We start from the raw sequence: 27930 nt of genomic DNA, 5'->3' as shown, positions 1-27930 counted from the left end.
TGAAACCATTTTGACTATCTCTGTGTCCTCAGGCAACATCAGAAATACTGAGAAGCTGAGCTATGACAAGCAACGCCAGTACGAGATCCTGGTGACCGCCTACGACTGTGGACAGAAGCCTGCCGCTCAGGACACGCTGGTGCAGGTGGATGTGAAGCCCGTTTGCAAGCCTGGCTGGCAAGGTGGGCCCTCTCTTGGTCCCGTTGAGTGAAGGCAGCTTGGCCTAGTGTATAGGAGGTGCTAGACCTATACTAAAAATCAGCACAAGATAGAACTAGAGGAATTTTTTAAGTGTGGTCACTCTGCTGAGAGAAATAAAGCAGCGTGTTTATTCTTACAACTCCTAGGTGATCTATTATCCTCATTTTACAGTTGAGAATGTCCAAGGCAGCTTGTCTAATAATATGCCCTGTTTGTCCAGCACACCCGTTCTAAAATCTCATGATGCTTTTGAATCAATAGTAATTATGCTACCGTGTTCAGGGGAAAGTGCCAGCAAGCCTAGTCACTTTATCTAAGAGAATGAGTCGAGCCAGTGTGCCTCAAGTCTGAATCATCACTCAGTACCTGGGGAAGGTTGTCGTGTTCTTTGGGCTGGCACAGAAGGTATGCAAGCAGAGGTTGGAGTCTCGGAATCCAGCCACTGGATTAAGGAGTTTCTCAAATGTTGGCTCTGGGAATGGAGAAGAATGGCATTAGATGGAGGTGGATTTTTGTCCTGGTTTAACCATTTTCATATGCAAAGACGGAGCAAAGGGTCAGGTTACCCTTCGATGACAGAGGTTTGTCACTGACTTAAGGGCAAATGAGGAACACAGGCCATGTACATAGATGGATCTTGCAGAAAATTGGATGGTCAGTGGAATAACAGTATCTCTAGTGGTGGCACCAATATTCCAGTGGCCGGGCAGGGATGCTGACGTATCTCTGGGCCACCATTTTGGTGGCTCAGCTGCTTCTGTTTCTGCTTCCTGTGCTGTTGCTGCTACAGACTACAGCTCACTCATAATTTTGGGTGCTTCTTGGAGTTCTGCTTTGTGGCTTTTGTCTACTGTCTTCTCTTCATGCATCTTTAAGCTTCAGAGCCCCTGTTATATTCTACCTGTTTTTCTCCCTCTTTTTCTACCTCTCTGTATATTTCATTCTTAAATTCCCCTAGAGGGCATGTCATCAGCCATGTGAATCATCCGTATTTCTATCAGACAGGCTGATGCCAGGATACCATACAGGTCTCTGGTCAGACTGTGAACAGCGGCCTATTAGTCAAGCATTCTTTCTCATGGTAGACAGCAAGGACCCCTGAGGACCCACCTGGGGTCACTCTCCTCAGAAGGCAGTTCTCAAAGGGCTCCTCCCCTGTCTCCTTGACTCTTTCAACTAGAAAAATGGGAGGCAGTAATTAAACCCACCTCTGGAGAGAGCCAGAGTCATTTGCCTTTGAACAAAGTAGAGAAGATGAAATGCCCAGTAGAGGAGTCATGGGTAAGACAGATGTGACAGAAAGGACAAAGTAGAGTCATCTTTCTGTTGCCTGTTTTGGATCAAGCAAGAGACAGAGAAAAAGGAACAAGCCAGAGTGGGATACTGTGTGTGACACCAACCTCAGGGAGCCTGGGCTCTGGTTGGCGTGATTCACTAAACCCGAAGGAACCTGAGGGCAGGATTCTGTCTCTCTTGTTCACCACTGAATTTCTCAGACTTACCACCTATCTGACCCCAGTGATAGGTGCTCAAGAAGTAGCCACCGAATGAATGAATGAATGAATGAAAAGCTATTTGAGTAAAGGAGAACTCAGCTTGTTTTATTTTAACTTATAAGGACTAACCCAGTAAAAGTCTAGCTTTTGAAAAGAAAACCTCAAAAGAATATAAAAGCTTTCTAAGCAGGGAACGTATTCATAATGGGATTTTCAGTGGGGAGAGTAAAACACAAAGCTGTATCTGGAAAAAGATCCCAATGTTTTGTGTCTTTGATAAATGAGACACCTACAGATTTGGGATTACATTTTTGTACCTATATTTAAATGCAGTTTCCTAAAAGAGTTTGTGCTTGCTTCAGTGTTAAATGTATGCAAAGAAAATCATGTTAATAATGTTGAGTTCTGTGTGTGCAGAATGGGTGGGGCGCCTAACCCACTGGTACCCAGGGCTCTTTGTAGCCAGACAGTGAGCTCCTGGAGGCCAAAGGTCATGCCCATTTGCTGTGTCTCTGGTGCCCAGCACTGGGCTGGGCACAGTGCACATGGTTGGCAATGCTGCGTGGATGAATGACAGTACACAGTCAAATAAAGGAAAAAGGGACACAGTGACTCCCTGCATTGGTTCACTGGGTCAGGAAAAGCTGTTTAAGCATGTGTAACATCAGAATCAACTGCTTTATGATGGCTTCTCTGCCTACATTAGCCAGCCTTTGGTGGCAGAAGCTGACACTGGGTTCCGCGTCGTGTCCGTCCTCCCTCTACCTTACCCCCAGTAGAAGCCACTAGGCCTCTCTCCCTAGCCGTCATCCCAGAAGACTCTCAGATTATAGGCAGGTCATCCAGCTTCTCTGATGTGTGTAGCAGTGGTCCAGTTGCTTTCCAGCTACTCGTGTCCCAGCCTCCAGATCTAGAGAGCAATCTTCTCTCCTTCCAGAAGACTGGTCCACTTTATTTCTCCATTTGGGCATTCCTTATCTCCAGCTGACCCATGTTGGGGCTGATCTTCTCTTTTGTGTCAAGTCAGGGCTGCAGCCACATAGCTGGAAGTAGCCCTTTCTCCAGTAAAGACCATACCTACCACCCCTGGTCCCTAGTGGCAGGACCAGTCCAGTCCCCGCTCCCAGGTTTGCAGAGAAAACTGGAGTAAGTCATATTTTATGGGTTTTCTTTTTTAACTACAGAGAAAGCAGGCTGCCCCTCACTTGAGGGGTTGTCAGTTCCCTAGGGGAAAGGACTGGCTCTTCTTGAAGTGGGTGTGGGGTGAAGCTGGCCCTGTATAGAATGGGAGAGGCACACAGAGAAGGGAGGTCATTCAGGGCACCAGTGAATAGTGTAAGGAAGCCCGTCTGGCTCGCATAGGTGGTTGGGACTGTGGAGAGGTGGAAAGCAATCTTGGAGAGGTCAAGGGTAGGGTACGGCTGGTAGTCAAGATTTTGAATGCCAGGGTCAGGAGCTGCAGTGATCCCAGGCCCCTCATACCCAGCCATGAGTGAGGGGTCTGTGGGTACGTGCCAGGGGTAATTGCCCAGGAGAACAGAGGCTCTTCCCTGAGCTGATTTCTCACAAACAACAAGAGTCACCAAGCAAACACAGTTTGGCAGTTCAAGTTCTTGTACCTGTTCTTAGTCATTTCCCTCCAGGCAGGAGCGGATTGCAGCACAGTGAAAGCAATCCATCATGTTCAGGAGCCTCCTGTCTCCCTGGAGCACTCCCAACCAGCACCATCAACTTCTCCCAGGAGCGAGCGGTCTCAGAGGAGTAAGGGACACTGCTCACAGCTGGAGCCTTCCCCTCCTTCCCAGGCCGATGAGGGACTGCTCCCAGACTCCTGTGGTGCTCCAGGACAGGGCCCCAGCTTTCCATCACAACAACCCCTTCCAGGAGTGTGGGACTGCAGCTTTCCCAGCATGCTGCTGGCCCTATCCAGCTGTGCACAAGGACATCACAGACCCTGGCTCTGCTGCCACCTGCCTTATAGACCTTGGCCAAGACATTGTCTGCCCGGGCTATGGTTTTCCATGCTCCATGTTTTTATGGCTGGGTCTTGTCTTCCTGGAAACAATATGAGTTTTGTCCTCTCTACTGGATTCTGAGATTCTGAATAGGTGGTAGGGGTCAGCTCACTCTACATGGGTTGGTGGAGCTTTACCCAAGGGAACGCCACTCCCATTTTCAGCTGCCCAGAGAAGAAGATGGTCATCCAAGGACCAGCTAGACCTGCATGAGTGGAAGGGAGAACAAAATCTCCGTGTTTTGTCCTGAGCTTTGAGAACTCATGTATCACTATAGTAGCTCTTACTCATGGAGGTAGAAGATTCTATTAGGAAGCTGGAAAAAAGGTGCACCTGCAGTAGCACTGGCTTGTGCCCTGCCTCTCATGCCAGATTTTGCAGTCTTCTTGGTGTCTGTTTCCCTCTTGCCAAGAAGTTACACCTGCCTGAGCCTTGGCCTGTGTGGGTGCAGAGGATTTTGGGAAGAATCCGCCTCTTTTCATGGATCAGAGCAGCACAGAGGATGGAGTGCCCTCAGAGGCCATCAGGAGGATAGTGGCAACAGACCCAGCAGGAGCTGCCCCTTCAGACCCCTCCTTCTAGGGGCCACACAATGTGTCTTAGAGGATCACTTGTAATTTGGTTGCTGATTTGGGTTTTGTTTGTTTGTTTAGTTGTTATGTCATGTCAAGAAACACATTCCCTCTTTATGCCTTCTTTTATTGTTCTTTATAATCTCTTAGCCGATCTCTTTCTACATTGCAAGCTGAAAACATTGTCTTCATAAACACCTAGTGTATTTTCCCTTTTATTATTGCAAGTCAGATTTTGTATCTGTTACCTGCTCCTGCCAGTTGAAACAGAGTTCAGTATTTCAAGTCCCTTTATGCAAAACAGTTGCTCTCTGGAGAGAGCTGCGGCAGACTTCCCTGGTGGCCCTGTCCCACACCTTTCCCAGACATGCTGCTGCCCAGATATGCAGCCATTCTGGATTGTTCCCATGTCAGGTCAAGTTTCCAGATTCCAGCCCCCACGGGACCCCCTCTCTCCCTGCCACCGTCATCACTGAGCACAAGCTCGTGGGTCAGCAACCCCTCGCCCTGCACCAGTTCACCCAGCACTGCCAGTTCCTAGACCTCCTCTCATGGGCCCACTTCCTGATCCCCTTACCTTTATAGTAAGCTGCCCTATTTCATATGGAAAGAAAAGAGAGGCGGCCACATAATGAGCCACTTTTTCCTCTGTTCTTTGGGCTTGACTATTTGTCTAGGTACATCAGATGGTCTTGGTGTTTCCACCATTCCACATCAGGCCTTTGTCAGGAACGAAGGTGGTATGGGGTAGAGCAGGGCTTCTCCCACCTGCATATGCACCGGGGCCCCTGGGAGCCAGGGTACAGCACAGATTCTGATTTTTCAGTCTGGGGTGCTTCTATATGTTGCTGGTCCACAGCCTTCACCATGAACAAAAAGGTCATGCAGAAAATATTTACTGAACACACAGTGTCTAGGACTTCTGTGTTGGAAGCTACTGGCGGAGACGAATTATCCCTTAGTTATTTGCATTGTGAGATCAGAGGAGTTGACACACTCCTCAGGCGGAGATATTGCCAGGTGAATTCATTCCCCCTTTACTGAGGTCCACTGTGTGCTGAAGGCCGGGGTCCAGAAATAGACACGATGTACTAGGGTCTATAGTACAGAAGGAAATGAGGGCAATACTGAGGGCAAAAGCTCTGGTGGATGTGGCTTTGGGACACAGAGGAGAGACACTTAACCTTGAAGGGGCCCCGGGGATAAATCTTAGCCCCTGAGCCAAACCTTGAAGGATAATAGTTTCAGCACAAAGAAGAGTGTTCCACTGTGGGGAGCAGAGGTCAGGTGTGGCCAGGGCATCAGGGAGGAGGCCTGGAGGGGCCTATGGGGATCAGGTAATGAAGGGGGGCCACCTGTGTTACCCCGAAGGCACTGGGGAGCCCAGAGGCTTTCATGATCCTGTGTGGTGAGGGGCATTTGGGGAGGAGGAAGGACTTCTTAGCCAACCACATAGATGGTGGCTAAGATGCAGAGACTGGGTCAGAAACACCAGCTGAAAAGGATGATTCATCCTGAGAACACTTTTAAATGGAGCACTTCTAAAATTATGTATTTATTCAGAAGCCAATCCAAAGTACCGGACAGCAAAGGAAGTTAGATTTTCAGGCAAATCCCATGAGACCCCACACGCAAGGGGATGAGGTTGGCAGCCAAGCATTTGTAAGGTAGACCGCTGCTAAATCTTGTCAAGTACATGTCCCTGTCCCCTCTGCAGCCATCCATCTGCCCACCACCCTGCCAAGGAGAAAAAAACCTCAGGTCCCAGGGGTCAGCTGGCTTCACCCTGCCCCTTCCAAAATCAGATCAGTTATTGATCAAGTGCACAGAAGAGCTGGCTTAGATTTTACTACATGAAAGGCATTATTTCAAGTCATAGGGTGATAAGCCCAGAAGATACTCACATTTGCTTAGAGACAGGCAAGGCTCAGAAGGTGAAGCTGTGTGTATCTGAAGCTTGCAGGATGTGCCACCCTTAATGCAGGCTGAGAGCATTGCCAGAATGACAGAAGAAAGGTCGCCTCCTTGCCCTCAGTTCCAGTGTGTCCAATATTCCACCATTAGGGTACCAACTTTTTTGTTCTAAAGGATAACTCCCCCCTTAAAATGTAAATGCCTCTTGTAAGAATCGCTTTGAACCCAGTGGTGAGCAAAGTATAGCCCACAAGCCAAATCTAGTTAACCTCCTATTCTTGCACTACGGTGAGCCAGAAAATGGTTTATGCATCTTAAATGGTTGGAAGAAATCAAAAGACGAATAATACTTTGGGCCACATGAAAATCACATGAAATTCAACTTTTAGTGCCTATAAATAAAGTTTTATTGGCATACTGCCACACTCAGCCATTTACATATCATCTCATGGCTGCTCTTGCACTATAACAGCAGAGCTGAGCAGTCTCAACAGAGACCAGATGGTCCTCCAAGCCTAAATATTTACTTTCTGGTCCTTTACAGAGAAGACTTGCTGATACCTACATGGTGCTATTATCACCCATTGACACCTTAGTGAGAAGTAATTTATTGGAGTACCTCGGACAGCCTAGAAGGAATAGAATACCAAATGCACAAATTCAGACAGAAGCAAAGGAATATGAAAGTCCAAAAAGTCCTCTGTATTGCTGCACAGAGGACAGGAACAGCCCTGTGAGATAAGCAGTTCTAGCCCATTTTACAGATAAGGAAAACTTAGGGTAAGAGAGTTTGAGTGGCTTGCTCAGTATCTCACAGCTGATAAATGGCAGAGATAGAATTCAAAGCTGGATCAGCCTATCCCAGAGAATAGTGAAGCATCAGGAGAAGAAGGCTAGAACAAGGAGGTTGGGAATTTCTGAAGGGACGTGTAACTGGCTCTAAAAGGGCATCTCAATGGGGGGCACTTGTGGGGAGAACCACTGGGTGTTATATGGAAACCAATTTGATAATAAACTTATAAAAATAAATAAATAAAAGGGCATCTCAGGAGCTTATTCAGAAGAGAAGCAACCTGAGTGCCCTCAGACAACATATTTCACCCTCCATCACCTTTTCTACAGAAAGGTGAAGAGACTTAGCTTGAAAGGGTAGCTACCGTTCAATGAAGCGATGTATCTGTGGCACCTAAGGGGTGCCCTGACATTCATTGTCTCCTCTCCCTGCCCTGCCCAACGCACCCTTCCTCGATTGAGGCTAGTCTGGTGCACTATTGCCTTAAATGACAGCTGATGTGAAAATAAACCCACACTTGCAGACTGTCCATCTCTGAGATGCTTTTTTGCCTGAATCTGAAGTTGCTTCTAGTGATGGGCCAGAGAAACACAACGTGAGCCTGAGACATAAGTTAAACTTCAAACCCAAAGATGGCGGACCCAAGCGCAGCAACTCACACCAGAGTAGGAAGGCTGCCTTCCCCTGTCAGAGAACCGAACATGTGAAAATTCCTCCCCTTCCCCCTTCCGTTCACCAGTACCTGGCTCTATTTGAGGTCTGTCCCCAGCGGCCCTGCTCCTTCCTTCTGTAGGTGTTCTGTACCCTCAGGCTTTGCCTCTCCCCTTGACTTTCCCCTTTCATACTCTCTGCTATACCTGTGGCCCTGTTCTCCACAGTCACCCCTTTCCCCTTATTCCTTTGATATCCATTCTCTGAACCCTCTCCAAGGCCGGGGAAGGCAATGGGGTCTGGGGGTGTGGGAGTCAGGTATAAACTAGTGATGATGGAGCCTTGCAGGAGTGAAAAGGGCTCAGGCCAACCCTTAGCCCTGTCATGATTGGCCATGGCCTTTGCTGAAGCCACTTCCCTGGCTGAGCCTGGGTTTCCTCAGCTGTTAATTGAGAATCATAACCGTTGGCCTCATCATCTTGCAGGATTGTAAGGAGGCCAAAAGAGGTCCTCTGTTTGGAAGTGCTTTATAAAATTTAGATTACCATGCAAATTATGTTATGACTAAAATTTACAAAATAGGTACCATCATATAAATGAATACATGTGCATGCGTGCATACACACACGGAAATTCATACAGGTGGGCAAGGCTATGTGTCTTGAGCATTGCGCTCTTGATTTTAGAGCTTTAGTTAGACCAAAGGGAGACAGTGGGGTGGGGTGGGGTGGGGTGTGTGGGAACAGCCCAGCCTGGGGGGCTGGCTACGCAGGCCTCAGTCCCTCCTCAGCTCTAACCCAGCCGCATCCTCAGGAAAGTTGCTCCTGCCTGGTTCAGCCTGCCCGCATAGAAACAGACAATAATGCCTTCTCCTGAGGGCCAGAAGCAAGTCTGCCTGTGGAATGCCGTGCTCTTAGCCACACACACACGAGGGCTCAATGAACAGCAGCGCTTTTTGGTTCCCTTTATCCTGATTTTTTTAAGTTACAATGGAGCATTTTCTTCCCAAATAATGGGAAAGGCCATCATAGCTGCCCAATCCCACTGACTCTGGCAGTGACCCCAGGGCTGGGGTCTGCGCCTGGGTCTGCTCAGATCTGCCCAGCGAGCATCTGAGCTCCTCGCTCGAGGGCCTCTAGGGGCATTCCTCCATGAATAAGGACCTGTTTTGACATCACTGACACAGCCGATCATTACGGGGCAACAAATGGCTTCTGTACACGATGCTGATTTACCTACTCAGTGGCGTCTTAATGTGCTTAAAGACCTGCTGGAGACGCTCCTGCTCGAGCCTGTTTCCACCCGGTCCCCTGTGCCTCCATGTGAACATGCGAAAGGGCTCTGGAGGTTTCTGGGTCCAATCATCTCAGCCCTGGGGGAGAGGGGGCTGCAGGCGGACCACACTAGTCCCAAACAGAGCTCAATCAGAGTAACAGTCACCAGCGAGTAAGCATTTAATCGTTGCCAAACCCTATCTAACGGAGATGCATGTACTGTCTCATCTGCTCCTCAGCCTACACTGAAAGCTGTTATCTTCCCTTTTGGAAGGTGAGAACACTAAGGTTAAGACGCTTGTCACACAGCTGGTGACATCCAGGACCCACATCAATCCCAGTCCCATCTGTCTGCAGACACCAAGCTCCTGTCTCATCATCGACAATGTGTCTCAAAGCAAAGGAGAGTGCTGGCCACCTTTTGAGACCATTGAAGGCTATTTTGAGGAAAGTGTTGTAGTTAGAATCCTTCCCTCATGTTGTGAGGGGAAAGTGTGACTGGACATCAGGGCAGCCTTGAGCGAGGACTGTGGCTTGTGGAATGGCGTGTGGGAGGTATCACTCCTACCACACGTGAGCCCACCTCTGGGACCTGCCTTCATCCAGAGTAGCAAGGCCACCTCTCAGCCTTCTTAGATGATTCCTAAGGACTGGACCACAAAGGATATGGGGCTCACCCAAGGACACACAGATGCTGAGAGAAGGACCAGTGGATGGTGCTAAGTTTTCTGACTCAGAACCCATGCTCTACCCCGTGTCTTTGTAAACATGGGTCTGCCCTGAAACCACAGTCCGCCTCTTTCACTGATAGTTCTTTTACATATCTGCAGCCTGCTAGAATTTCTCCCTGCAGGGAGTCAGCAGAGAGCAGGGCTTCAGAGGGATGGCTCCAAAGCTGGCAAGAGAGAGTTCAAATCCAGGTTCTGCCGTGCCCTCGGCTCAGTGCCAGTAGGAGAGCCATGTAATCTCCCTGAACCTTCAGATGTGGCCTCTGCAAAATGAGGCTATCATACCTGTCTCAGGAGTGTCACGAGGTAGACCTGTGCCCAGCACACAGGAATGGCTCCACGGTACCAGTGAGAGGAGGAGGAAGGAAGAGAAGAAAGAGAACCTACTATGGTGGGTTCAGGAGTCAGGCCAGCCTTTGACGTCATTCTCTGACTGTGTGACCTTGGGCAGGTGTTTTGACACCTTAGCCTCAGTTATCTCATCAATGAAATGCCCCTCCTATGACTGCCTTCCTCACGTGGATGCCACCCAGACTGATAACACATGTAAGAAACCCAGCACAGGGACACTGAATGGTGGTTTCCTTCCAGCTCCCTGCATCTCTCTCAGTGGGAGGACAGACCAGCCAGCCTGGGCACCAGGATCATCACCCGCATGCCATCTTGACACTTGGGTTCTAGTGGTAAATGTGAGCCATGGCAAGCTGCCTACCTCTCCTTGCCACACTTGTCCTCACCTCTAAAGTGGGCAGAATAGTGTCCCCTTCTCCCCTCATCCACTTCACATGGTACTTGGTAGATAGAGTGACAACATGTAGTTATAAGTCAGCCCTTGTCTTCCAGGGGGCCCTGGAGTCACATTGTTGAGCCTTTCATGGTCCTTCAAATGCCATTAGAGGGTTTGGGAGCGTTGACCCTCTCTAACCATGCAGAGGGCCGGCCATGGTCCTTGCACAACAGAGAAGCTCTCAAAACTTCCACTCACTGTCAGCCCTGTGCCAGGTGGATGGTGAGCCCCTAGGGACCACGAGCTGGAACAGTGGGGTGAGGGCAAGCAGGTGAACAGATAAGAAGACATCATTCCCATACACGCAAGTCAGAGCAGCGGCCAGGGGACCCAGGGGCTATGAAAGCAGAGAGCAGGGGTGCCCAACCCTTTAGAAAGGCTTCCCAGGGAAGGTGTCAGGAGGCTGAGATCTGGGGAGTCCATACAGTTTGCCGGGCGCACTGAGGCTGTAGGGAAAGAGGCAGTAATGAAAGAGGCAGGGAGGAGTATCTTGGCGCTTAAAAGTTGCTCTTACTTTATGCCTTGTGTACTGTTGCATGTTCTAAAGCCTCACCACCTTCTCTGCAGCTGCGTAATATTCCTTCACAGGTCAGACACGCTTGTCTGTCGCCTTGCCCTTAGATAAGGCAACGTGATTGACTTTAGCTTGGCTCCATTTTCCTCTTCTGTGCACCAGTGAATATCTCTGCGCAAAAGCCTTTGCATTTTGAATCACTTTCTCAAGAGTATGTCACCTGGCCCAAGCACCAGTCCAGGCATCTGTGATGGTCTGCATGGCCCCATTGCCAGTTCACTTCCCAAACATTCAATAAGAAGCTGCAGTGTTCCAGGAGGTGGTGGCCCTCCCCACCTTTACGCACACGCACTTCCTGGCTTCCGGTGTGTGTGACCGACTCTGCAGATGTGTACTGTATTTTCTGAAGAGACGATAATTTGGTTCCAATTTTAGAATGCCATTCAGGGAAATGAAAAGTCCTGCAGGACTGTAATACCACTTAGAGTCACCATCCTTTTATTTAAAAAATAAAAACGTTTGCGACCATGTACAACTGATCTGTAGATTAAAGAGATCTATGTCACCAGAGCAGGAAACGTTTACAGAGGACGTCGCTACAAAAGGACTGAAAATGTGTGCATGAACAAAACTATAATCTTGCATTGCAGATGTTTTTCAAAGCCATAAAAGTAAAGATTCTTGAAGAATAGCTACTCCATCTTGCACCAATAATACATTTGTCCCAAGATAAGAAAATTGCCTGGAAAATGCTCATGTTTATTGGACGTAAGAGAGAAGAGTTTCTATAAATCCAAGAGAAAGTACCCTGGTTGGTTGAGTTAATGATTTCCCCCTTGGGAGAATTATCCTTCAGAAAAGCTGCTCTTAAATTGCCTGGTTTCTACACCTTCCCAGCATCAATTCTGTCTGCCGTGTTTCTGTTTGGAGGTTGAGAAGCATGTGAGCTGAGAATCTTTGGAGACGAAGGGGTTGGGGAGAAAGTAACAGCTTCAGGTGAGAGTCCTAGCTGATGAACACCACAGGGTTCACTTCCCTGGCAGCAGCGGTTGCTCCCCCAACAACCCCCAGGGAGCCTGGAGCCAGGGCGAGGCGGGGTGCACAGCTTAGTAGCAAGCTCAGGGTCTTGTTGGGGAACGGAGGCACTCGCACTGGCATCAGAGCCACACAGAATAGAACGGGTCCCCTCACAGCACGTGGCTCGCCAGGGGCTACCTGCTTTGGGGCACAGTGTCCAGGGCCTTGCACCAGCCATGGGAGCAGAGGAGAGCCCAAAGGCGGTGTGCAGACCCAGGGGCCCTGGAGAAGCTGCATGCACAGAGTGGATCCAAGCCTGTTCAGTTCAGAGAGGCAGGAGCAAAGAGGAGAATCCACAAGGAATGCAGCAGGAAGAAAGTCTGACCAGAGCAGTAGTAGGGCCAAGGGAATTCCCTAAGCCCCAGAAAGGCAGGCGCCTTTCACGAAATATCCTTGCCAGTTCATTTCCCAAATATTCAGTGAGAAGCTACAGTGATCCAGGAAGTGTCCCAGGCTCTGGAGATTTTAAAACTAAATAGACACAGACCCTGCTGTTGTGGAACCTCGGATGGGGGCTGCGGGGAGGAAATAGAGAGTTGCAAACAAAAAACAATTACAGAAATAAATGAACAGTTTATTCTCCCAGGCAAGGCCGGTCACATGGCTAAGCCCCAAATCAATGGGAGGAGGGCGTGGTCAGGAGCAGTCATCTAATGCACACAAGCAGAAGTGGCCCTCTCCCCACTGAGAGCCCTGGGTCCCGCATTTGTGGGTCTTCTGGGACTAGAACCTGTGCTTTGCCCTGCAGAAGGCAGAGAAATAAAAGACAGCTTGGCTGAACTCATTTGGTATGAAGTCCTACCCTTCTGGGTCAGGTTCTAGGCAGTGAGCAGGCCTCCCTTTGGCTTCCTGCATGGGGGGCAGAAATCCTTTCTCAGACCCTCACTGGCTGTTGGGCCCATGAATGCAGTGGGAGAAGGAACAGGAGTTCATAGCTCACATTGTTTGGGCTAGTGGCTTCCAAGTCTGTCTGGCTTCATTAGTTCAGGGGATGGTTAACATGACAGATTCCAGGCCTGCGCCCTCAAAACCTTCCACTAGAATCTCCTAAGGTGGGGCCCAGGAATTAGTGTCTTTGCAAGTTGTTTCTGGTGATTCTCCTGAAGCCAGCCCCGACCCTGCACCTGTCTACAGATGATAATTTGGGGAACATGGTGTGAGTCCCACATAGATGATGTACGTTGCAAAATCTGTGTATTGGGGAGGAGAGGAACATGGTCCAGGCAGGGCAATCTTGGAGGACTTCCTGGAAGAGGAACTGGATGTATTGCAGTTGGGCAATGGTGACCAGTGTAGATCAGAAAGACAAAGAGTGAAATAGGAAATTGTCATGGTGATTGGCCTGGGCGAGAAGACATGATGGCCTTAAACTAGAGTGGAGAGATTTTGATCTTGGTAGCCATCTGAAATTCAGAAGCAAGAAACTTTAATGACCCTTTGCATGTGAAGGGTAAAATGTTACAATGCACTGCTTTCTAGATATGAAGCCTTTGGAAGTAAGTTTTAGGAAATTGTTATGATAGGGTATTATGTAGAGCCATGCTTCTCAAATCATCTGTGGGGAAGGACCAGGTTCCCCCCACCTCCCATCAGTCATGGACCAGAATCTTATAAAAATCGAATAGGGGCGCCTGGGTGGCTCAGTTGGTTGAGCATCTGACTTTGGCTCAGGTCATGATCTCACGGTTCGTGGGTTTGGGCCCTGCATCAGGCTCTGTGCTGACAGCTCAGAGCCTAGAGCCTGTCTTCAAATTCTGCGTCTCCCTCTCTCTCTCTGACCTTCCCCTGCTCACACTCTCTCTCTCTCTCTCAAAAATAAATAAAAATATTTAAAAAATGAAAAAAAAATATATAATAGAATCATATTTCTGGGGAAATAAACAGCAAAGATGTTCAAAATATAAATCCAAATTTTTATTTTTATTAGATTCCACAAACAGAAACTTAGGCTGCCGAATTAGTATAGAAGTTTCTAAATGCTTACTGTCAGTTTCTCTACTGATCTCATCATCGACGTAACAAGATGTTCAGGGGCCATACCAGTCTGCAGACCACGTAGCATTGTTCTGGCAACGTGTCCTTGCCATCAGCCTCCATAAAATCTGAAATGGTTTGGATCATCTTTCCAACTTAGTCTGCTCAGCAAGCTTCCTTCCACGGTCCTTGCCTAATGGCCTGGTTTCTCCTAGTTGACAGTGACAAGCTGGGAAGAGGGTATGATAGAAGCTTCTGGCTACAGCTTTCTGTTGGGCAGAAAGCTGTCCGCCGTTTGCCATGAGCTCCCAGAATCAGGCCTGCAAGCGTCTGCTGATGTACATGACTCACATCGCTCTGGTGGAGATGTGAGGGTTTTCTTAGGACAACGAGTCACCGTGTGAATTTGAGACAAAAGTAAAGCCCCTCTGTCATCAGGAAATCAGAGAGAACTTCGTGGGCAGGACAGAATTTGAGGACAGATTTCTGTTTCATTTGGCATTTGTTGCGATGTGTCAGGGGTGAGGGAGGTACTAAAAGGGTTGCAAATACGTGCCATTTTCCAGGACTGGCGCCGTGTGCAAATGCAGTTTCATCATCAGATACCCTTGCCCACAGACACACACATGGACACACTCATACACGCAGCAGCCACGTCTTGAATTTTTCCCATTGTAATGCCTGGCAGTCTGTCATTTGGCAGCTGGTGGGGGGCTGGGTGGGTGATAGACAGGCAAGGTGTTCAGTCCCCTGTGGACAGCAACGAAAGTTCCGTGAATCCAGATGATCCCCTTCCTCTGACAGGTCAAACTGGTGTGTGTGTGCACACGTGCTGGTTTCCATCCACCTAATCACTCACTACTGAGCACCTGCTACAGGCAGGCACTGCACAGTGACGTTATGGTTACGCTCCAGAGCAGGAATGGGCCAGAAACAAATAAGTAAATAATTCTCCAGAGGGGATGATAAGCAGGGATTATGTGGAAGTGGGGTTCTGGTCATCAACGTGAGGTGGAGAAGGCCTCTTTTACAAAGTCACGGGTGCTTTGAGGCCTAGAAGTGGAGGAGGACCAACCACATGAAGGGCAAGAATCGAACATCCAGGCAGAGGGAAAGCCTTGAGGCTTAGCCCAGAGTATGGATGGGCACGGGGGTATTTTCCCCTCCCTTGTTCTCTTTTATAGTTAATTAAGATATCTCTTTTTAGTAAGAATTAAAAGGTAATAAGATGCTCTGACTTTGTGAAAGTAAAATATAGTAAATGGAAAGGGGTCAGTCATAAAGGAAGAGAGAGCATTCCTTGTATTTGTAATTGAGTTCAGAGAGTTTGTGTTTTTGTTTCTTTTTAAATTGTGCCTGTGTGTAATTGTTTTTAATTGGAGAAGAGAAAGCCACATAATTTGATGCCTGTTAAACTGTGTAGGGGCCTATTATATGCCGGGCACAGGGCTAAGTGGTTTGCATTTATTATCTGACATAAACCCTGCCGAGAGCTCTGCAATAGGTGAGAGCATAACCGGCGTCTGCCTGGGTGTCCCCAGCGTCTGCCCGGGTGTCCCCAGCGTCTGCCCGGGTGTCCCCAGCGTCTGCCTGAGTGTCCCCAGCGTCTGCCTGGGTGTCCCCAGCGTCTGCCCAGGTGTCCCCAGCGTCTGCCTGGGTGTCCCCAGCGTCTGTCTGCTCAGGCAGAGAGGGAGATGGCTGGCCCGCCGTATATGGTATCAAGTGGGAGAGCCAGGTTTCACACCTGGGTTTGACCCCAAGGCCTAGATTCCTCCTTCGGGGGTAGGTAATAATGATCCCCATTCTGCAGATGAAGAAACTGAGGCTCTGAAAGGTTAAAGAACATGCTCAAGGTTACTCAGCTGAAAGGCAGGACCGGTTACCTAATTTGTGGGTCCCAGATCAAAACGAAAATGGAAGGCCCCTTGTTTTAAAAATTACTTAGAATATAAAGACGGATAGCAGAGCATTAAGCAAGTACAAGGTGGAGCGCCTGGGTGGTGCAGTTGGTTAAGCATCTAATTCTTGGTTTCAACTCAGATCGTGATCTCACAGTTCATGAGTTTGAGCCCCACATTGGGCTTCAGGCTGACAGGGCAGAGCCTGCTTGGGATTCTCTCTCCCCCCATCTCTCTCTGCCCCTCCCCTGCTGTCTCTCCGTTTCTGTCTCTAAATAAATAAATAAACTAAAAAATAAAGCAAGCACAAGGCCCTTCTCAGCCCAAAGCTAGCCTCAGAGCCAGGACTGGTTATCAGCCTCACTGATTCCTCACTCCCTCCTGTCCCCTTCCGGCTGAATGTCCGACAGTTACAAACCTATAGCAGCAGTTGAGAAAATGTAAAAAGAAAAAGAATTCAGAAAAGCAAGGAATGCTTTCTGGGGTTTGGTGTTGGATTCAGATAGGCCTGGCCCAATTCCTGGGTCTCCCACATGGATTGTCTCACTTAATTGTCACAACAGCCCCATGAGATGCAGTTGGAATTTCCCCCCATTTTATCTGAGGAAACCGAAGCGCAGAGAGTATCTTGCCCAACATGCAATGGCTGGCACAGCGAGGAGGGTCTACCGCTCGTTGTCATCGCAGCCCCGCCCGGAGTCGGTCCTGGGCGCTGAGGCGCTCGCCCCCCGCAGCCGTGTGGGGAGGAGGGCGAGAAGGTGAGTCTCAGAAGTCAGCTTTGGTTACCATTTTACAAAGGCCTTGGAAGAATCCTTATTACCTCCACTACGGAAGATCCCTGCCCAGCTCAGCGCTCAGTCTGGCCCCAACGTTCTGCCCTATGTGGCACCACCCCCCCGGAGGACACCCCTGGCCCCAAAGGTCTGACACTTCTGAGTCATGCTAGGCTGCTGAGCTGTAGAGTGGGGTGGGGAGACTGTTCACATCATGTCCCCTCTAAATAGCTCCCCGTGGCCTTAAGAAGCCCAGAGGTCATAGTGGAAATACCTTGGGATTCTATTCTGCCTCCTGACGTCCCCTCTTTCTGCAGCTCTGTATCCACCATGCCTTTATTGTCTATATTCTGATGTTTCGACAACTGAGGCCCTGCTGACCCTGGAGCGACTCCCCCTCAGGGCTAGCCAGTTTCTGGAGATAGGAAACTACTTACCCTTTTGCTTTTCAAACTCACACCAACCAATCCAGAACCCACACCCCCCAATCACTCTCTTTATTGGGGTCTCATACCCTGTGCCACCAACCAACTGCCCTGACCACCCCAGGGCCAGTACCAGACAAGGGACAGCCCCTGTACACCAGAGGCTGCTGAAATTACACAAACTAGCATTTTTGACAATCCTAAACCTGGTTACCATGCTTTGCCTGTTCCTTACCTTGGAAGCCACAATAAAGACTCTTGCCCAGTTTTCCCTCTCCTCTGCCTCCTGACTGACTGCATTATTTCTCCCCATGTCCCCAGTGACATGGTATAGCCCACTCCTTGGGATCTGTGAGTGTAACAAACTATCTGTTCAATGGGAACATCCTGATCTGTTGGCTCACCATACTTAAATAAATAAAACCTATATTAAATTCCCAGGTCACTTCCTCCAGGGAGGTCCCATTGATCGCCCTACTCAGCCTAATTTACTTCTTCTCTGTTCCCTGGGACCTCTTCTTTGTTCCTCTGTCCGCCTAGAATCTTGCTGCTGTCTGTGGCTGCTGCCTTCACTGTGAGCTCCATCCAGTTAAGGGCTGTGAGTCCTACTTTTCAGCCTCCCATGTCTAGGGCTCTGCCTCGCACATAGTAGGTGCTCAGTAAAGACCTGGCATCTGAAAAATGATAAAAATGATACAGGAACGATAGTAGTAGTAATAACAGTAGCTCTCTGTGCCTGGTGCTTTTCATACCTTTTCTCCAATTCTCAAAGCAACTTTCCAGGGGGTTATCTTCATTCTACAGATGCAAAATGAGACTCAGAGAGGTTCAGTGATTTATTCAAGGCTACACAGCCTTGCTTGAAGAAGCAGCAGAGCCAGGGTTCAAACCTGAGTCTGTCCAGCTGCAGGGTTAACAATCTTGAATTTAACTAAATTGAAGCTAACTGAATTGAAGTTAATTCCTCATTGTGTGACCCTGTCAGAGGTGACCCTCTGCAAGGATTGATTAAGAGGTGGCAATCAGGAGTTCTGAAAATGAACACCAGACCTAATCCAGCTGCCAAATGACCTTTTCAAAGCAGAATCTGGATACTTTATGTCTTCACTAAACACCCATTTAAGGGTCTTCACTAGCTTTAAGGTAAAACCCAAACCTCTTGCCTTCATCGTCTGACCTCTGCTTACCTCGCCAGCCCCACACTACTTCCTAACCCACCCCCAATTCAGATGCACTGGATGGTCATGGAGATAAAGGTGCTTGGTACTGAGCCAAAGTACCTCCCTAGCTTCTCCCAGTAGGAAAGGAAGTCCTTGGTGCCCAAGTTAAAGTCACCCATCTCTTGGAGTAAGTCTTCAAAGACTCCAGATGGCTGATGCCTGCAAGGGATCAGTTAGAATGTCAGCTACCTGAACAATCCTGTGCAGGGGGCACCCTTCGTGCCCTCCCACTCTCCAGCACCCTCACATCTAGCATCACCTTGCATGAATCCAGCAATTTCCTAGAAAACCTCATGCTTCTTCAGCTGAGACCAGGAATAGCTGCAGGCTAGTGAACACACACAGTTAAGGAAGGAAGAGTGTTTTGACACACCTGTGTCTTTCCTTTTCATCCTTCAGTGTCACTTCTGAGTACAGAAGTGGAACAATTCTGAATGTCTTGGATTACAAGAATCCCCAATGCCTGTTCTATTCATAAGTCTCAGATTAGCTTTTTTCCACCTCTAGGCATCTAATATGAGAGTTACCAGTGGTTAATATTCTCCTGATAAGAAACATGTATTCCCCAAATTTAGCAGGAGTTATAACAAAATCATTATGTTTCTAAATCCTTAATCCATGAGAAAGGAGTTTAATTCCTAAAGGTATTGTACTGTTAGCTTTTCCAGAAACACTTATGAGGTAATTGAGCCTGATTTCTCAAAACAAGAGGTAGTCTGCTTCCTTTTTCTTCACTTACAAAACAACTTGAACCAAAATTCATAAACTAGTCTCCGGGTCCTTTACAAACTGGAAATATTTTGTTTCCAAGCAGGACAGCTCAGAAAAGTTTGGGAAGTTTGTAAACCAGGGAGTGACACATTTCTATTGTGAGTCTTCAACTCACAATTTAAGGCTAAGGGCTTCAACTGTGTTGGGCCCTTAGCCTTAACTGCTCATAAGCCCATGAGGAGGTGTAACTAACTGGAATCTGCAGGTGAGGCCGTGGAGGCTCAGGAATGAGTCGCTCAGCTTTCAGAGGCCACATGACCCACATTTGGGGAGGATAAGATTCAAGTGCAATCCTCTTCAGTCCTCAGAGTCAAAGTAATTTCTCTGCCCCCACAAGCTGCCCTCAAGGTCAAGCAATGATGAAACTGACAACACTCCTTGATTCTTTGCCAACATTGGAGATTATCACTTTATATATATAATATACATCACTATGCATAGATACAGATAGATATATCTATATCAGTGTGTGTGTGTGTGTGTGTGTGTGTGTATCAGTATAAAATGAACATTCAAAAATGAATCTATAAAAATTACACTTGTTCTCCATCCTGGCAAATCCTCAGAATCGTGGCAGAGCTATTGCAAAAGAGCTGCATGGCCTTGGGCAAGTCACACCAGCTGTCAACCATGGCTTTCTCTTCTGCAAAACTAAGATAATAATCATTGGGTTGCTGGGAGAATCAAACAAAAGAATAGATATAGAAGTGCTTAGCACCTTGTAGGTGCTTCTATTGCATGTCCTTCTATTTCCTTCTATAAGTAGTATTGAGTAAGTGCTAATTTAGCAATAATATATCTATTGAACAAAACCCTTGTGTTTGGTGCTAAAATTAGTCTGTATTTGATCCCTCCCAAATCCTGGGTAGTAGGCACCACTTTTACGTAAGAGGAAACTGAGGCTCAGAGAGGGTAAATGTTTTGCGGGAAGGACTAGGGGTGGGGTTTGAGCTCAGGCACACTGAATTTGGAGCTCAGGCACACATCATAGTCTTAACCATCCAGGAAATGAGGATGAATAGACATTTCATATGACAGAGGCTGAATGTGATGACTTGCCTTTTGCTCTCTCAGTCCCCATCCCAAATTCCTTCTTGGAAAATGAAAGTTGTTTGTGTGAACTGCCCACTCTCTCAAGGACACTATGCTCAGAAAGCTTCATCGATTTCCTTCACTATATGATTGCAATTTTGCCTGCTCCTCGTAAACCCTCAAAAGCAAGCCTCATGAGGTCACCAAAGCTGCTGCAGGCATGATGCTCCCAGCTCTTTCATACCTGATTTCTTTCTGCAGAGGAAATTTTATCCCTGCCAGGGGGGTAGGGAGAGGAATGAACCCCTACTCAGCCTGTGCCTCCACTTACCTTCCCTTCATTCTTTGCTTCTTAATTTCACACCATCTAAAAAGGACTTGAGGTGGAATGTCTCATCAAAGATAACCACCAAAATATCTAGATACCTGCAGCCCCCACAGAGTAAAGGGAATCAATACCATGGATGTCTTGGGCTTCTCCAATGAAGAGGCTTCCAGAAGGAGGCGATGTGGGAGGAGCTTACACCAGCAGAAGTAGCAGAACATCAAGAACTGGTCCATGAGGCTCACACCACGGCCCACTACCCAAAACCACATTCTCCAACTTTCTAGCTGCACCTCTAAAGAAAAGGAGGGAAAGGGGCCTCCTTCTTGATGCCATTTCTTGTTATTGGGGGGCAGACCCGTCCATCGTCAGTGGTGGACCAGCTGCCTGGCTGAGAACAAAGAGTACCCAACATGTTATGGGCTGCTGTCGGGCTAGGTAGTTCTGCAGGACTGAAGGTCGGGGCCAACAGGGGCAGTCTGGACAAAGGCACAAATAGGCCTGTGGCTCAAGAAAGGCTGCCATGGCAGCAGTCAAGGTTAGGTGTCTGAGGCTCCCCAGATCCACCCTGCACTGTGACTTCAGTGTAGAGGGATCAAAAATAAACATCACAATCCTTGTCTTTAAAGGAACTCTCAGGTGCTGGGGGAGGTAAACACCCAACTGAATCCTATAGGATTCATTCACATGTTTTACCAATATCGTGTGGGCATCTACTCTGTGCCAGGCACTGGGCACAGAGAGTGAGGGGCATTCAGAGGAACTATGAAGCTTGGAGTCTAATGCTACGTCAATGACTGAGGGTGCTGTGGAGCATAGATGAGTGGATCTACTCAGACTAGAGAAATTCAGAAAGGTGGCCTGGAGTTAACAAGATAGAAGGGGATAGAAAGGGAGCTCTGTATAGAAGAAACAGCATGATCAAAGTGCACAGAGGCATGAAACATTGTACCTAAGACACAAGGCTGGTCAGGTGTGGATGCTTCTTACAGCTCTTTGACCTTCAGATGCACCTGACAGAACCTCCTGTCCACCAGCAGCTCATCTTAATTAAACTTGGAGCCTCTGGAGCATGGCTCAGAGCAGCTCCATGATCTCATCCTCCAGAAGGTGATGGGCTAGTCCAGACACAGTTCCTGGGGCTATAGGAAAAGCATGCAATTAGGTACATTCTCTTTCACATGAAGTCACTCCCATCCAAATATCCTCCTGTGGTCAGTTCCTCAAGACCAACCTCACACCCCTGTGTGCAGTCTCTGCTCATGGCACACTGAGAAAGTTCCTGAGAGGGTGACTTCAGACCTAAACCCAGATTCCATGGTATCTGGAATGGAATGCAGGGGACACTGATCCCCTTGGGCTGAACATCTCCTTCCTTTCCTGCATGCCATGCACACTTGGTCCTCACTCCAAGTCTGCACTTGAGGTCCATGCAATGATTGTGTCCTGTTTTATTGATGAGGTGCCTGCGGCTTAGAGACCTTCATTAGCCTGTCCTAGAACTTCCTGACCAGACAGTCAAGCCGAGATCACTGGGGCATCTGCTTCAAACCTGCTTCTCTGAGTATTCCCACATACATCCATCAGTCTTCCCAAATACATTCATCCTTGACATTCAGACCTCATTTTAAAAGGAACTCTCTCCATCTAAAGAGTCTCTCCCTGTCACAGATTTTCCTTTTATAACCCTCACCTTCTCAGATAGGACAGCCCTGGCCTCTCCCCACCTCCCCACCCCCCACCCCAGCTCCACAAAGCAGGGACCTTTCCTGACTCTTTCACAGCTGCATCCTTGATGCTCCAAACAGAACCTAGCATGTGGACACCCTGAATAAATGGTTGTTCAGTGAACAAAGGCATCTGGCCCCTCCCCTGGAATTGCTCAAGATGGTAGCCGGTGGCCCACTGGCAGCTTGTGAAGAACACTGAGGCTTTCTCAGTTTCTCACAGGTGAGAGCAGGCAATTTTATAGCTTTTTATTTCTGCTTCAGCAAAAGGATACCTTCTAGCAACGTTCTATGTGATAAACATTTGGAATTCATAAACCAATAGTATCCACATGTCACATTCCTCAATTCTACCCACAGTTCTGGCTTAGGGTGGCCCAGACCTCGCGGACGCGCACTCTCGCGGAGCACGGCGTGCTCACCGCTGTCGGCAGGGACTGTTATCAGTCACTGGGAGCTTTGCCTGGAACCTGCTCTGACTTTCAATTGCTGCTGTTGTTGTTCCGCTCAGTGCCTGTGTCCACTCTCTCTTGGCGTTCATTCTCATTGATGGCTCTATTTTGCGCGGTGCCATTTTGATTGTGGTTTTGTTTCTCTCCAGCACTTTATCATCTCCAAATTATTTTTCCACTGAAAAGAAGTCATAAGACCATCAGCCCTCCTTAAGTGGGCCATGGTCCTGAATGCTTGGGGAGGAATCCTCGCTCCCCACCTCATGACCCCAAGTAATCCTGAACCGTGCTCTCTTGTTTTGTGACAAAGACATACACATTCCTAAAATTCACCCCACCCGACAAATGGGGAACATGGAGCGAGAGACATAACACTCCAAAAATGTCACCAGTGACACATAAAAAGGACAGAAAGAAAAAAATATTAGCGCAGTTTTACACATGTTAAAGGGTTCAGAAATATGCAAGTACTGCAATCAATATGGCACTTCCCTTTGAAGAGACCTGGTGTTTGCTGGTAGAGAGGACAGGGAAGCGTGGCCGCCAGGGCTGGACTGTGAGGGGGGGACACAGGGCCGTCTGGATGGGATGGAAAGTTGCAACTGCCGGTGCAGGTGGACGTGGTCACAACACACAGTGGACTGCGGCGCTGAGAGGTTCTTGAGGTGTGTCCACGTGCGTGTTTCGTGCATTCCCGCCTGGCTCAGCTCAGCTGGCTGCCGTTTTCTGCCTTCGCCTAGTGTTTCTCAGGGAGGAAAGTTTGCATAAGCAAATGGGAAATTCCTGGTATCCTCATATCATTCCCTAAGAGGTCAATCACATTGGAACAAATTCACAGATTCAAAAACAAGTGTTCCAGCAGAACTAGCCATACCCAATTGACTTTAATCTGTTCCTTGTTAATTCAGACTGGACCAAGAGGATTGAGTACCAGCCTGGCTCAGGGAGTGTGCCGCTCTTCCCCAGCATCCACCTGGAGACGTGCGATGGGGCCGTGTCCTCCATCCAGATCACCACGGAGCTGCAGACCAATTACATTGGCAAAGGCTGCGACCGGGAAACCTACTCTGAGAGATCCCTTCAGAAATTATGTGGTGAGTCTTTCCCTGTGGGGATTTTTTGAAATTTAATTGCTTAGAAATGATACATACAAATCATATATTATGAAAGAATTAGTCCCTGCCAACCACATTGGTGTACATACCTCCTGGATGATTATTAAGTTTGCTTATTATGATTAAAGGGTCAGATGGCACAGCTCTGGGCACCAGGCACACCTGACCAGATCCCACCATTTACCGGCTGTGTGGCTGTGGGCAAGGCATGTGACAAAGCCTCCTCCCTTCATCAGGAAAGGGCAATTAATGACACAATGCACTTAAGAGAACCTACCATGGAGCCTGAAGAAATACAGGCTCCCTTCCATTTACTGGTTTGAAGGAGGCACCTGATCAGGGACAATGAGAAGGGAGTGCCTTATCACTTGGGGAGAAGTCGGTTTCCTCCCCAGTGGACCAGCTACATAATTTGCAGAGCCCAGTCTAAGTGAAAATGTGAGACTCTTGTTCAAAAACTAGTAAGAATTTTAAGGCTTCAATAGCAAAACATTAAAGCAAGCTGGGGACCCATGCCAAGCGTGGGGCCTATTTGACAGCTTAGGTGGCATGCCAGTAAAGCCAGCCTGGGCTGCCCATGCCAGAGAGGAAGAGCTGGGCTGGGGGCAGAGGTGGCCCAAGTGAGGGTGTCCCAGTGTGAAGGAGAGGACCCACTGCCTCTGTGGGGCTGTTCCCAGAAAGGAGCCGCTGGGAGCAAGGAAGCAAGGCTGCTGGAGGTGCTACACAAGGAAACCACTTTACCAAGCAGTGACTTTGTGCACCTGCTAGGCTCTTCACATCCATCCCCTGATTTGATTCTCTCATCTTCAGTGCAAGGAGACTGTTATTCATCCAGTTCTAAAGATGGGAAAGTTGAGGCCCAGAGAGGAAAACTGGCTTGCTCAAGATCCCAGTTAGAAGGTGTCCCAGGCAGAATTAGGAAGTAGTTCTCCCTGAATGAAGGGTGTTTAGCTCAGTATCTGTGGAGGCAGGCCAGGCCTTGGGAGCTAGAATGTAAATCCTTCCAGTCAGCCTGTGGGAATGGCCCCACGTGCTTGGTAAACCAGGCTATCGATGTGTAGCTGGGCCTTGGGATGAGGTGGGCAACATATATTTTGTTTCTTTCTTGCGCTTACCAAGAATATTCAGGAACTCACATTTGATTCTCCAGCTGGGCTGTGGGGAGCCTAGGAAAGAGCTTCCTCTTAGACTAGACCTGTATTTGGGGGTAACTATAGCTTCACAAAAGGAAAAGGAGCCTCCCGGACTCAGTGTAGCCTGCTGTCCACTCCTGGCGACCCCTCCACTACTGTCACTGGGGCAATTTTCCTCCCTCAACATTGCTATGCACGCACGCACACACACACACACACACACACACACACACATGCACACACACCTTCACCCACCCTGCTCTTGCCCAAAGAACCCGGTGCAAATTTTCGAAGTGAATGTGAAATGGACCCTCTTTGGGCCATGTCCCATTTATCATGTCACCAGGCTGTCAGGAAGGCCTGCGGGAGTGCGGCTTCTCCAGAACGATGCAGTGGGCTGGGGAGAGCACCACAGCTTCGGTATTCCAGACGGCTACTGCAAAATTGATGGAAGGGCCCACAGTATTCGGCAAACCGCCTCCAGCCCTCTCCTGCACTCTGCGTGCAGAGAAGCCATCTCAGACGTCTTACTCTGAATGAATATGCCATTTCGCTCCCCATGCATTTGGATTATAAGTCAACTCGACCCTGCGCCACCGTGGGTTACAGTCATTTCCTAAACTCCTCCAGGTTAGAAGGAGATGATGGAATCAGGTTGTTAAAGATCAGATGGACCCAAGGGCATGCACTTGTGATTTGATTTTGAATGTTGCTGGGGAGAGCAAGAAGGATTTTCTCGGGGAAGAAAGTTTAGAGCAAAATTGCATCTGGTTGTTAACATAGCTTATTCCTTCTGGGCTGCCAGCCTCGCCTTGCAGGAGGCACATTCATTCAGTGAGCAAATCAGGTTTCCCCCAAGATGTGAGCTTCCCTGGTTCCAGGAGCGACCCTTTCTCCAGGGGAAGTCTTTGTGTCTTTCTGGTGACCTTCCTGGTAGTGCCGCCCACCACCCGGTAGGGACTCTGTACATGTAACAGGATGGGCGGGGCCACTCCTGCCTTCCTGTTAAGAGTCTGAATCTTGAATTCCATTGAGGTAGAGCTCAGGAAAAAAAAAAAAAAGGCAGAAGCAAATGAGTGAAACCCAGATGCACATCTGCTGCAAGAGTCTGCTTTGGAGAAGGCAGCTCTTCAGACCCCATGCTCTTTCCCACCTGCAAGAGAAATGCAGGCTGGATCATGTCCAAAACAGAGTCTGGGTTATCATTCCTGCTCCTGTGGGCAGCGTAGGTTCTGGGGGCAAACTTCCATGTGTTTTCAGTGGGTGGTAGACAGGTTGCTTACACACTCTCCCAACTAGGGAGCGGCCATGATACTTTCAGCCTCAGCAGTCATGCATTTTTCATCTTCCAAATCTTTATTGGCTTTGGATGGAAACAGGGAGACCAATTAGGATGTTATTGCCATGGTCTAAGCAAGAGATAATGAGTTCTGAACCAGAGAGTGGCAGTAGGGATGCATTTAAGACAACTGTAGGGGGCAAAATCAGCAAGCTAATCAATGAAGAGTGAGAAGGAAGAAATTAAGATGATTCTAGCATAAGCCTCAAAGTGGATAAGGGTGCCACCACCCAGAACTAGGAGTCCAGACAAGACTAGATTTAGGGGGACTCTGAGGTCCCCCTGTGGAACATCCAGATGTGGGTGTCCAATGCTGGCCTGAGTCTGGACGCTCTTGCAGACCTGCCTCCACTCTGCTGATCCATTGTCAGAGCCGGTTTCTTCATCATGTTGCAGCTCTTCTTGACCAAGACACCTCCTCTGACCCCATGCCTAGCTGGTTCTCATCCCTACATCTTTGCTCATGTTTTCTTCCCACTAGAATCTCTCCCCTCTTTGCTGTTCCAAACGTTTCCCTTCAGTCAATATTCTCCTGGCAGCTGTACACCAGGGAGGCTGTCCTAGGGGTACTTCTGGGTGCCTTTGAGTTCTGGCAGGGGGGTCTCCATGGAGACACTTGTGACGCCATCTTCATTAGGAGCTGTGATGGAATCTTGGTCAATGGGAGACCTGACAATAGCTAGCTCAAAGCCTATTGTCAGCGAGTATCTGACAGGTAGAGCAGCTTTTGAAATAGCCTCTCTGGGCTAGCCCAAGACACTTCCATTCTGCCTTGCAGTAAAAACAAGGGTGTCCCCTTCAGCTTGTGGAACATCACCTAAGATGGTCCCCCACTAGCATGCTTCACATAAACCAGGCTTCTTGAAGAAGTCGGACAAACTGCTTATCACTTCCTCTGAATTCAGAGATCAAGATGAAGGGCTCCATCATCTCCATACCAGACTTTCCAGAAGTGAAGTGTCACAGAACAGCCTTGAGTATGAGATGCCCCATGAAGCCCTTAGGAAGACCTCTTGGCCAAATTAAATTTGACATTAACATCAGCCCCGAAAGACCCACTGCGATGCCCTGAAGTCAGTACATATTACAGAAAATAGAAAAGCAGTCTGTGATGCACATGCCTTTCCTAACCTGGAGGCCGAGGCCTATTCCTTCTCAGGATCACAGGGCTTGTGTGCCACCTGGGTCAGTCAGCTGTTTTGTCTGTGGAGTCAAGAACTTTGAGGACAGTCTCTGTTGAAGGAAAGGCCACAGAATGAAAGCATGCTATTAAATCAAGTGGTGATCTGTCAGACCACTTCAGATCACCAGACATTAAGTTGTTGTCAGAACTTACCCATTTGAGAGCCCAGGAGATTTTCATAGCTGACTCATTCATTCATTCATTTATTCATTCATATATTAGTTTAACAAATATTTGTTCAGTGTCCAAATGCTGTAACTCTTGAGGTTATATAGAAGTTAATAAGACCGCTTAACAATTCAGTCTTCTGGGGAAGACATGTTTTTTAAAAAAAAAGGGTTAAGAGGCACCTGGGTGGCTCAGTCGGTTAAGCGTCTAACTTGAGCTCAGGTCGTGATTTCATGGATTGTGAGTTTAAGCCCTGCGTCAGGCTCTGTGCTAACAACTCAGAGCATAGAACCCACTTCGGATTCTGTGTCTCCCTCTTTCTCTATCCCTCCCCCATTACCTCTCTCTCTCTCTCTCTCTCTCTCTCTCTCTC

The 27930-nt window shown here is 48.3% G+C and overlaps 1 protein-coding gene and 1 long non-coding RNA gene across 3 annotated transcripts in view; one reads left to right on the top strand and one right to left on the bottom strand.

Annotated features, from left to right (window-relative positions):
• The window catches only part of CLSTN2 (calsyntenin 2), a 589043-nt gene that overhangs the window by 464540 nt on the left and 96573 nt on the right, over nt 1-27930 (top strand). The window contains exons 5-6 of the mRNA XM_029940160.1: nt 33-182; nt 23528-23713. Coding sequence (XP_029796020.1) covers nt 33-182; nt 23528-23713 — 336 coding nt within the window. The remainder of the gene's footprint in view (nt 1-32; nt 183-23527; nt 23714-27930) is intronic.
• On the bottom strand, nt 23087-24999 carry LOC115292209. 2 transcript variants are annotated; one of them, XR_003908860.1, is made up of 3 exons: nt 24476-24999; nt 23494-23725; nt 23087-23355 (listed from the first exon to the last, which is right to left on the bottom strand). It is a non-coding gene; the product is annotated as an uncharacterized LOC115292209 (long non-coding RNA). The 2 variants fall into 2 exon arrangements; XR_003908861.1 differs by having other exon boundaries at nt 24496-24999.

Source organism: Suricata suricatta, chromosome 5 (assembly GCF_006229205.1).
Source record: "Suricata suricatta isolate VVHF042 chromosome 5, meerkat_22Aug2017_6uvM2_HiC, whole genome shotgun sequence".
NCBI lineage: Eukaryota > Metazoa > Chordata > Mammalia > Carnivora > Herpestidae > Suricata > Suricata suricatta.
Note: the sequence above shows the minus strand (reverse complement) of the source record. Positions and strands in the feature narration are given on the sequence as shown.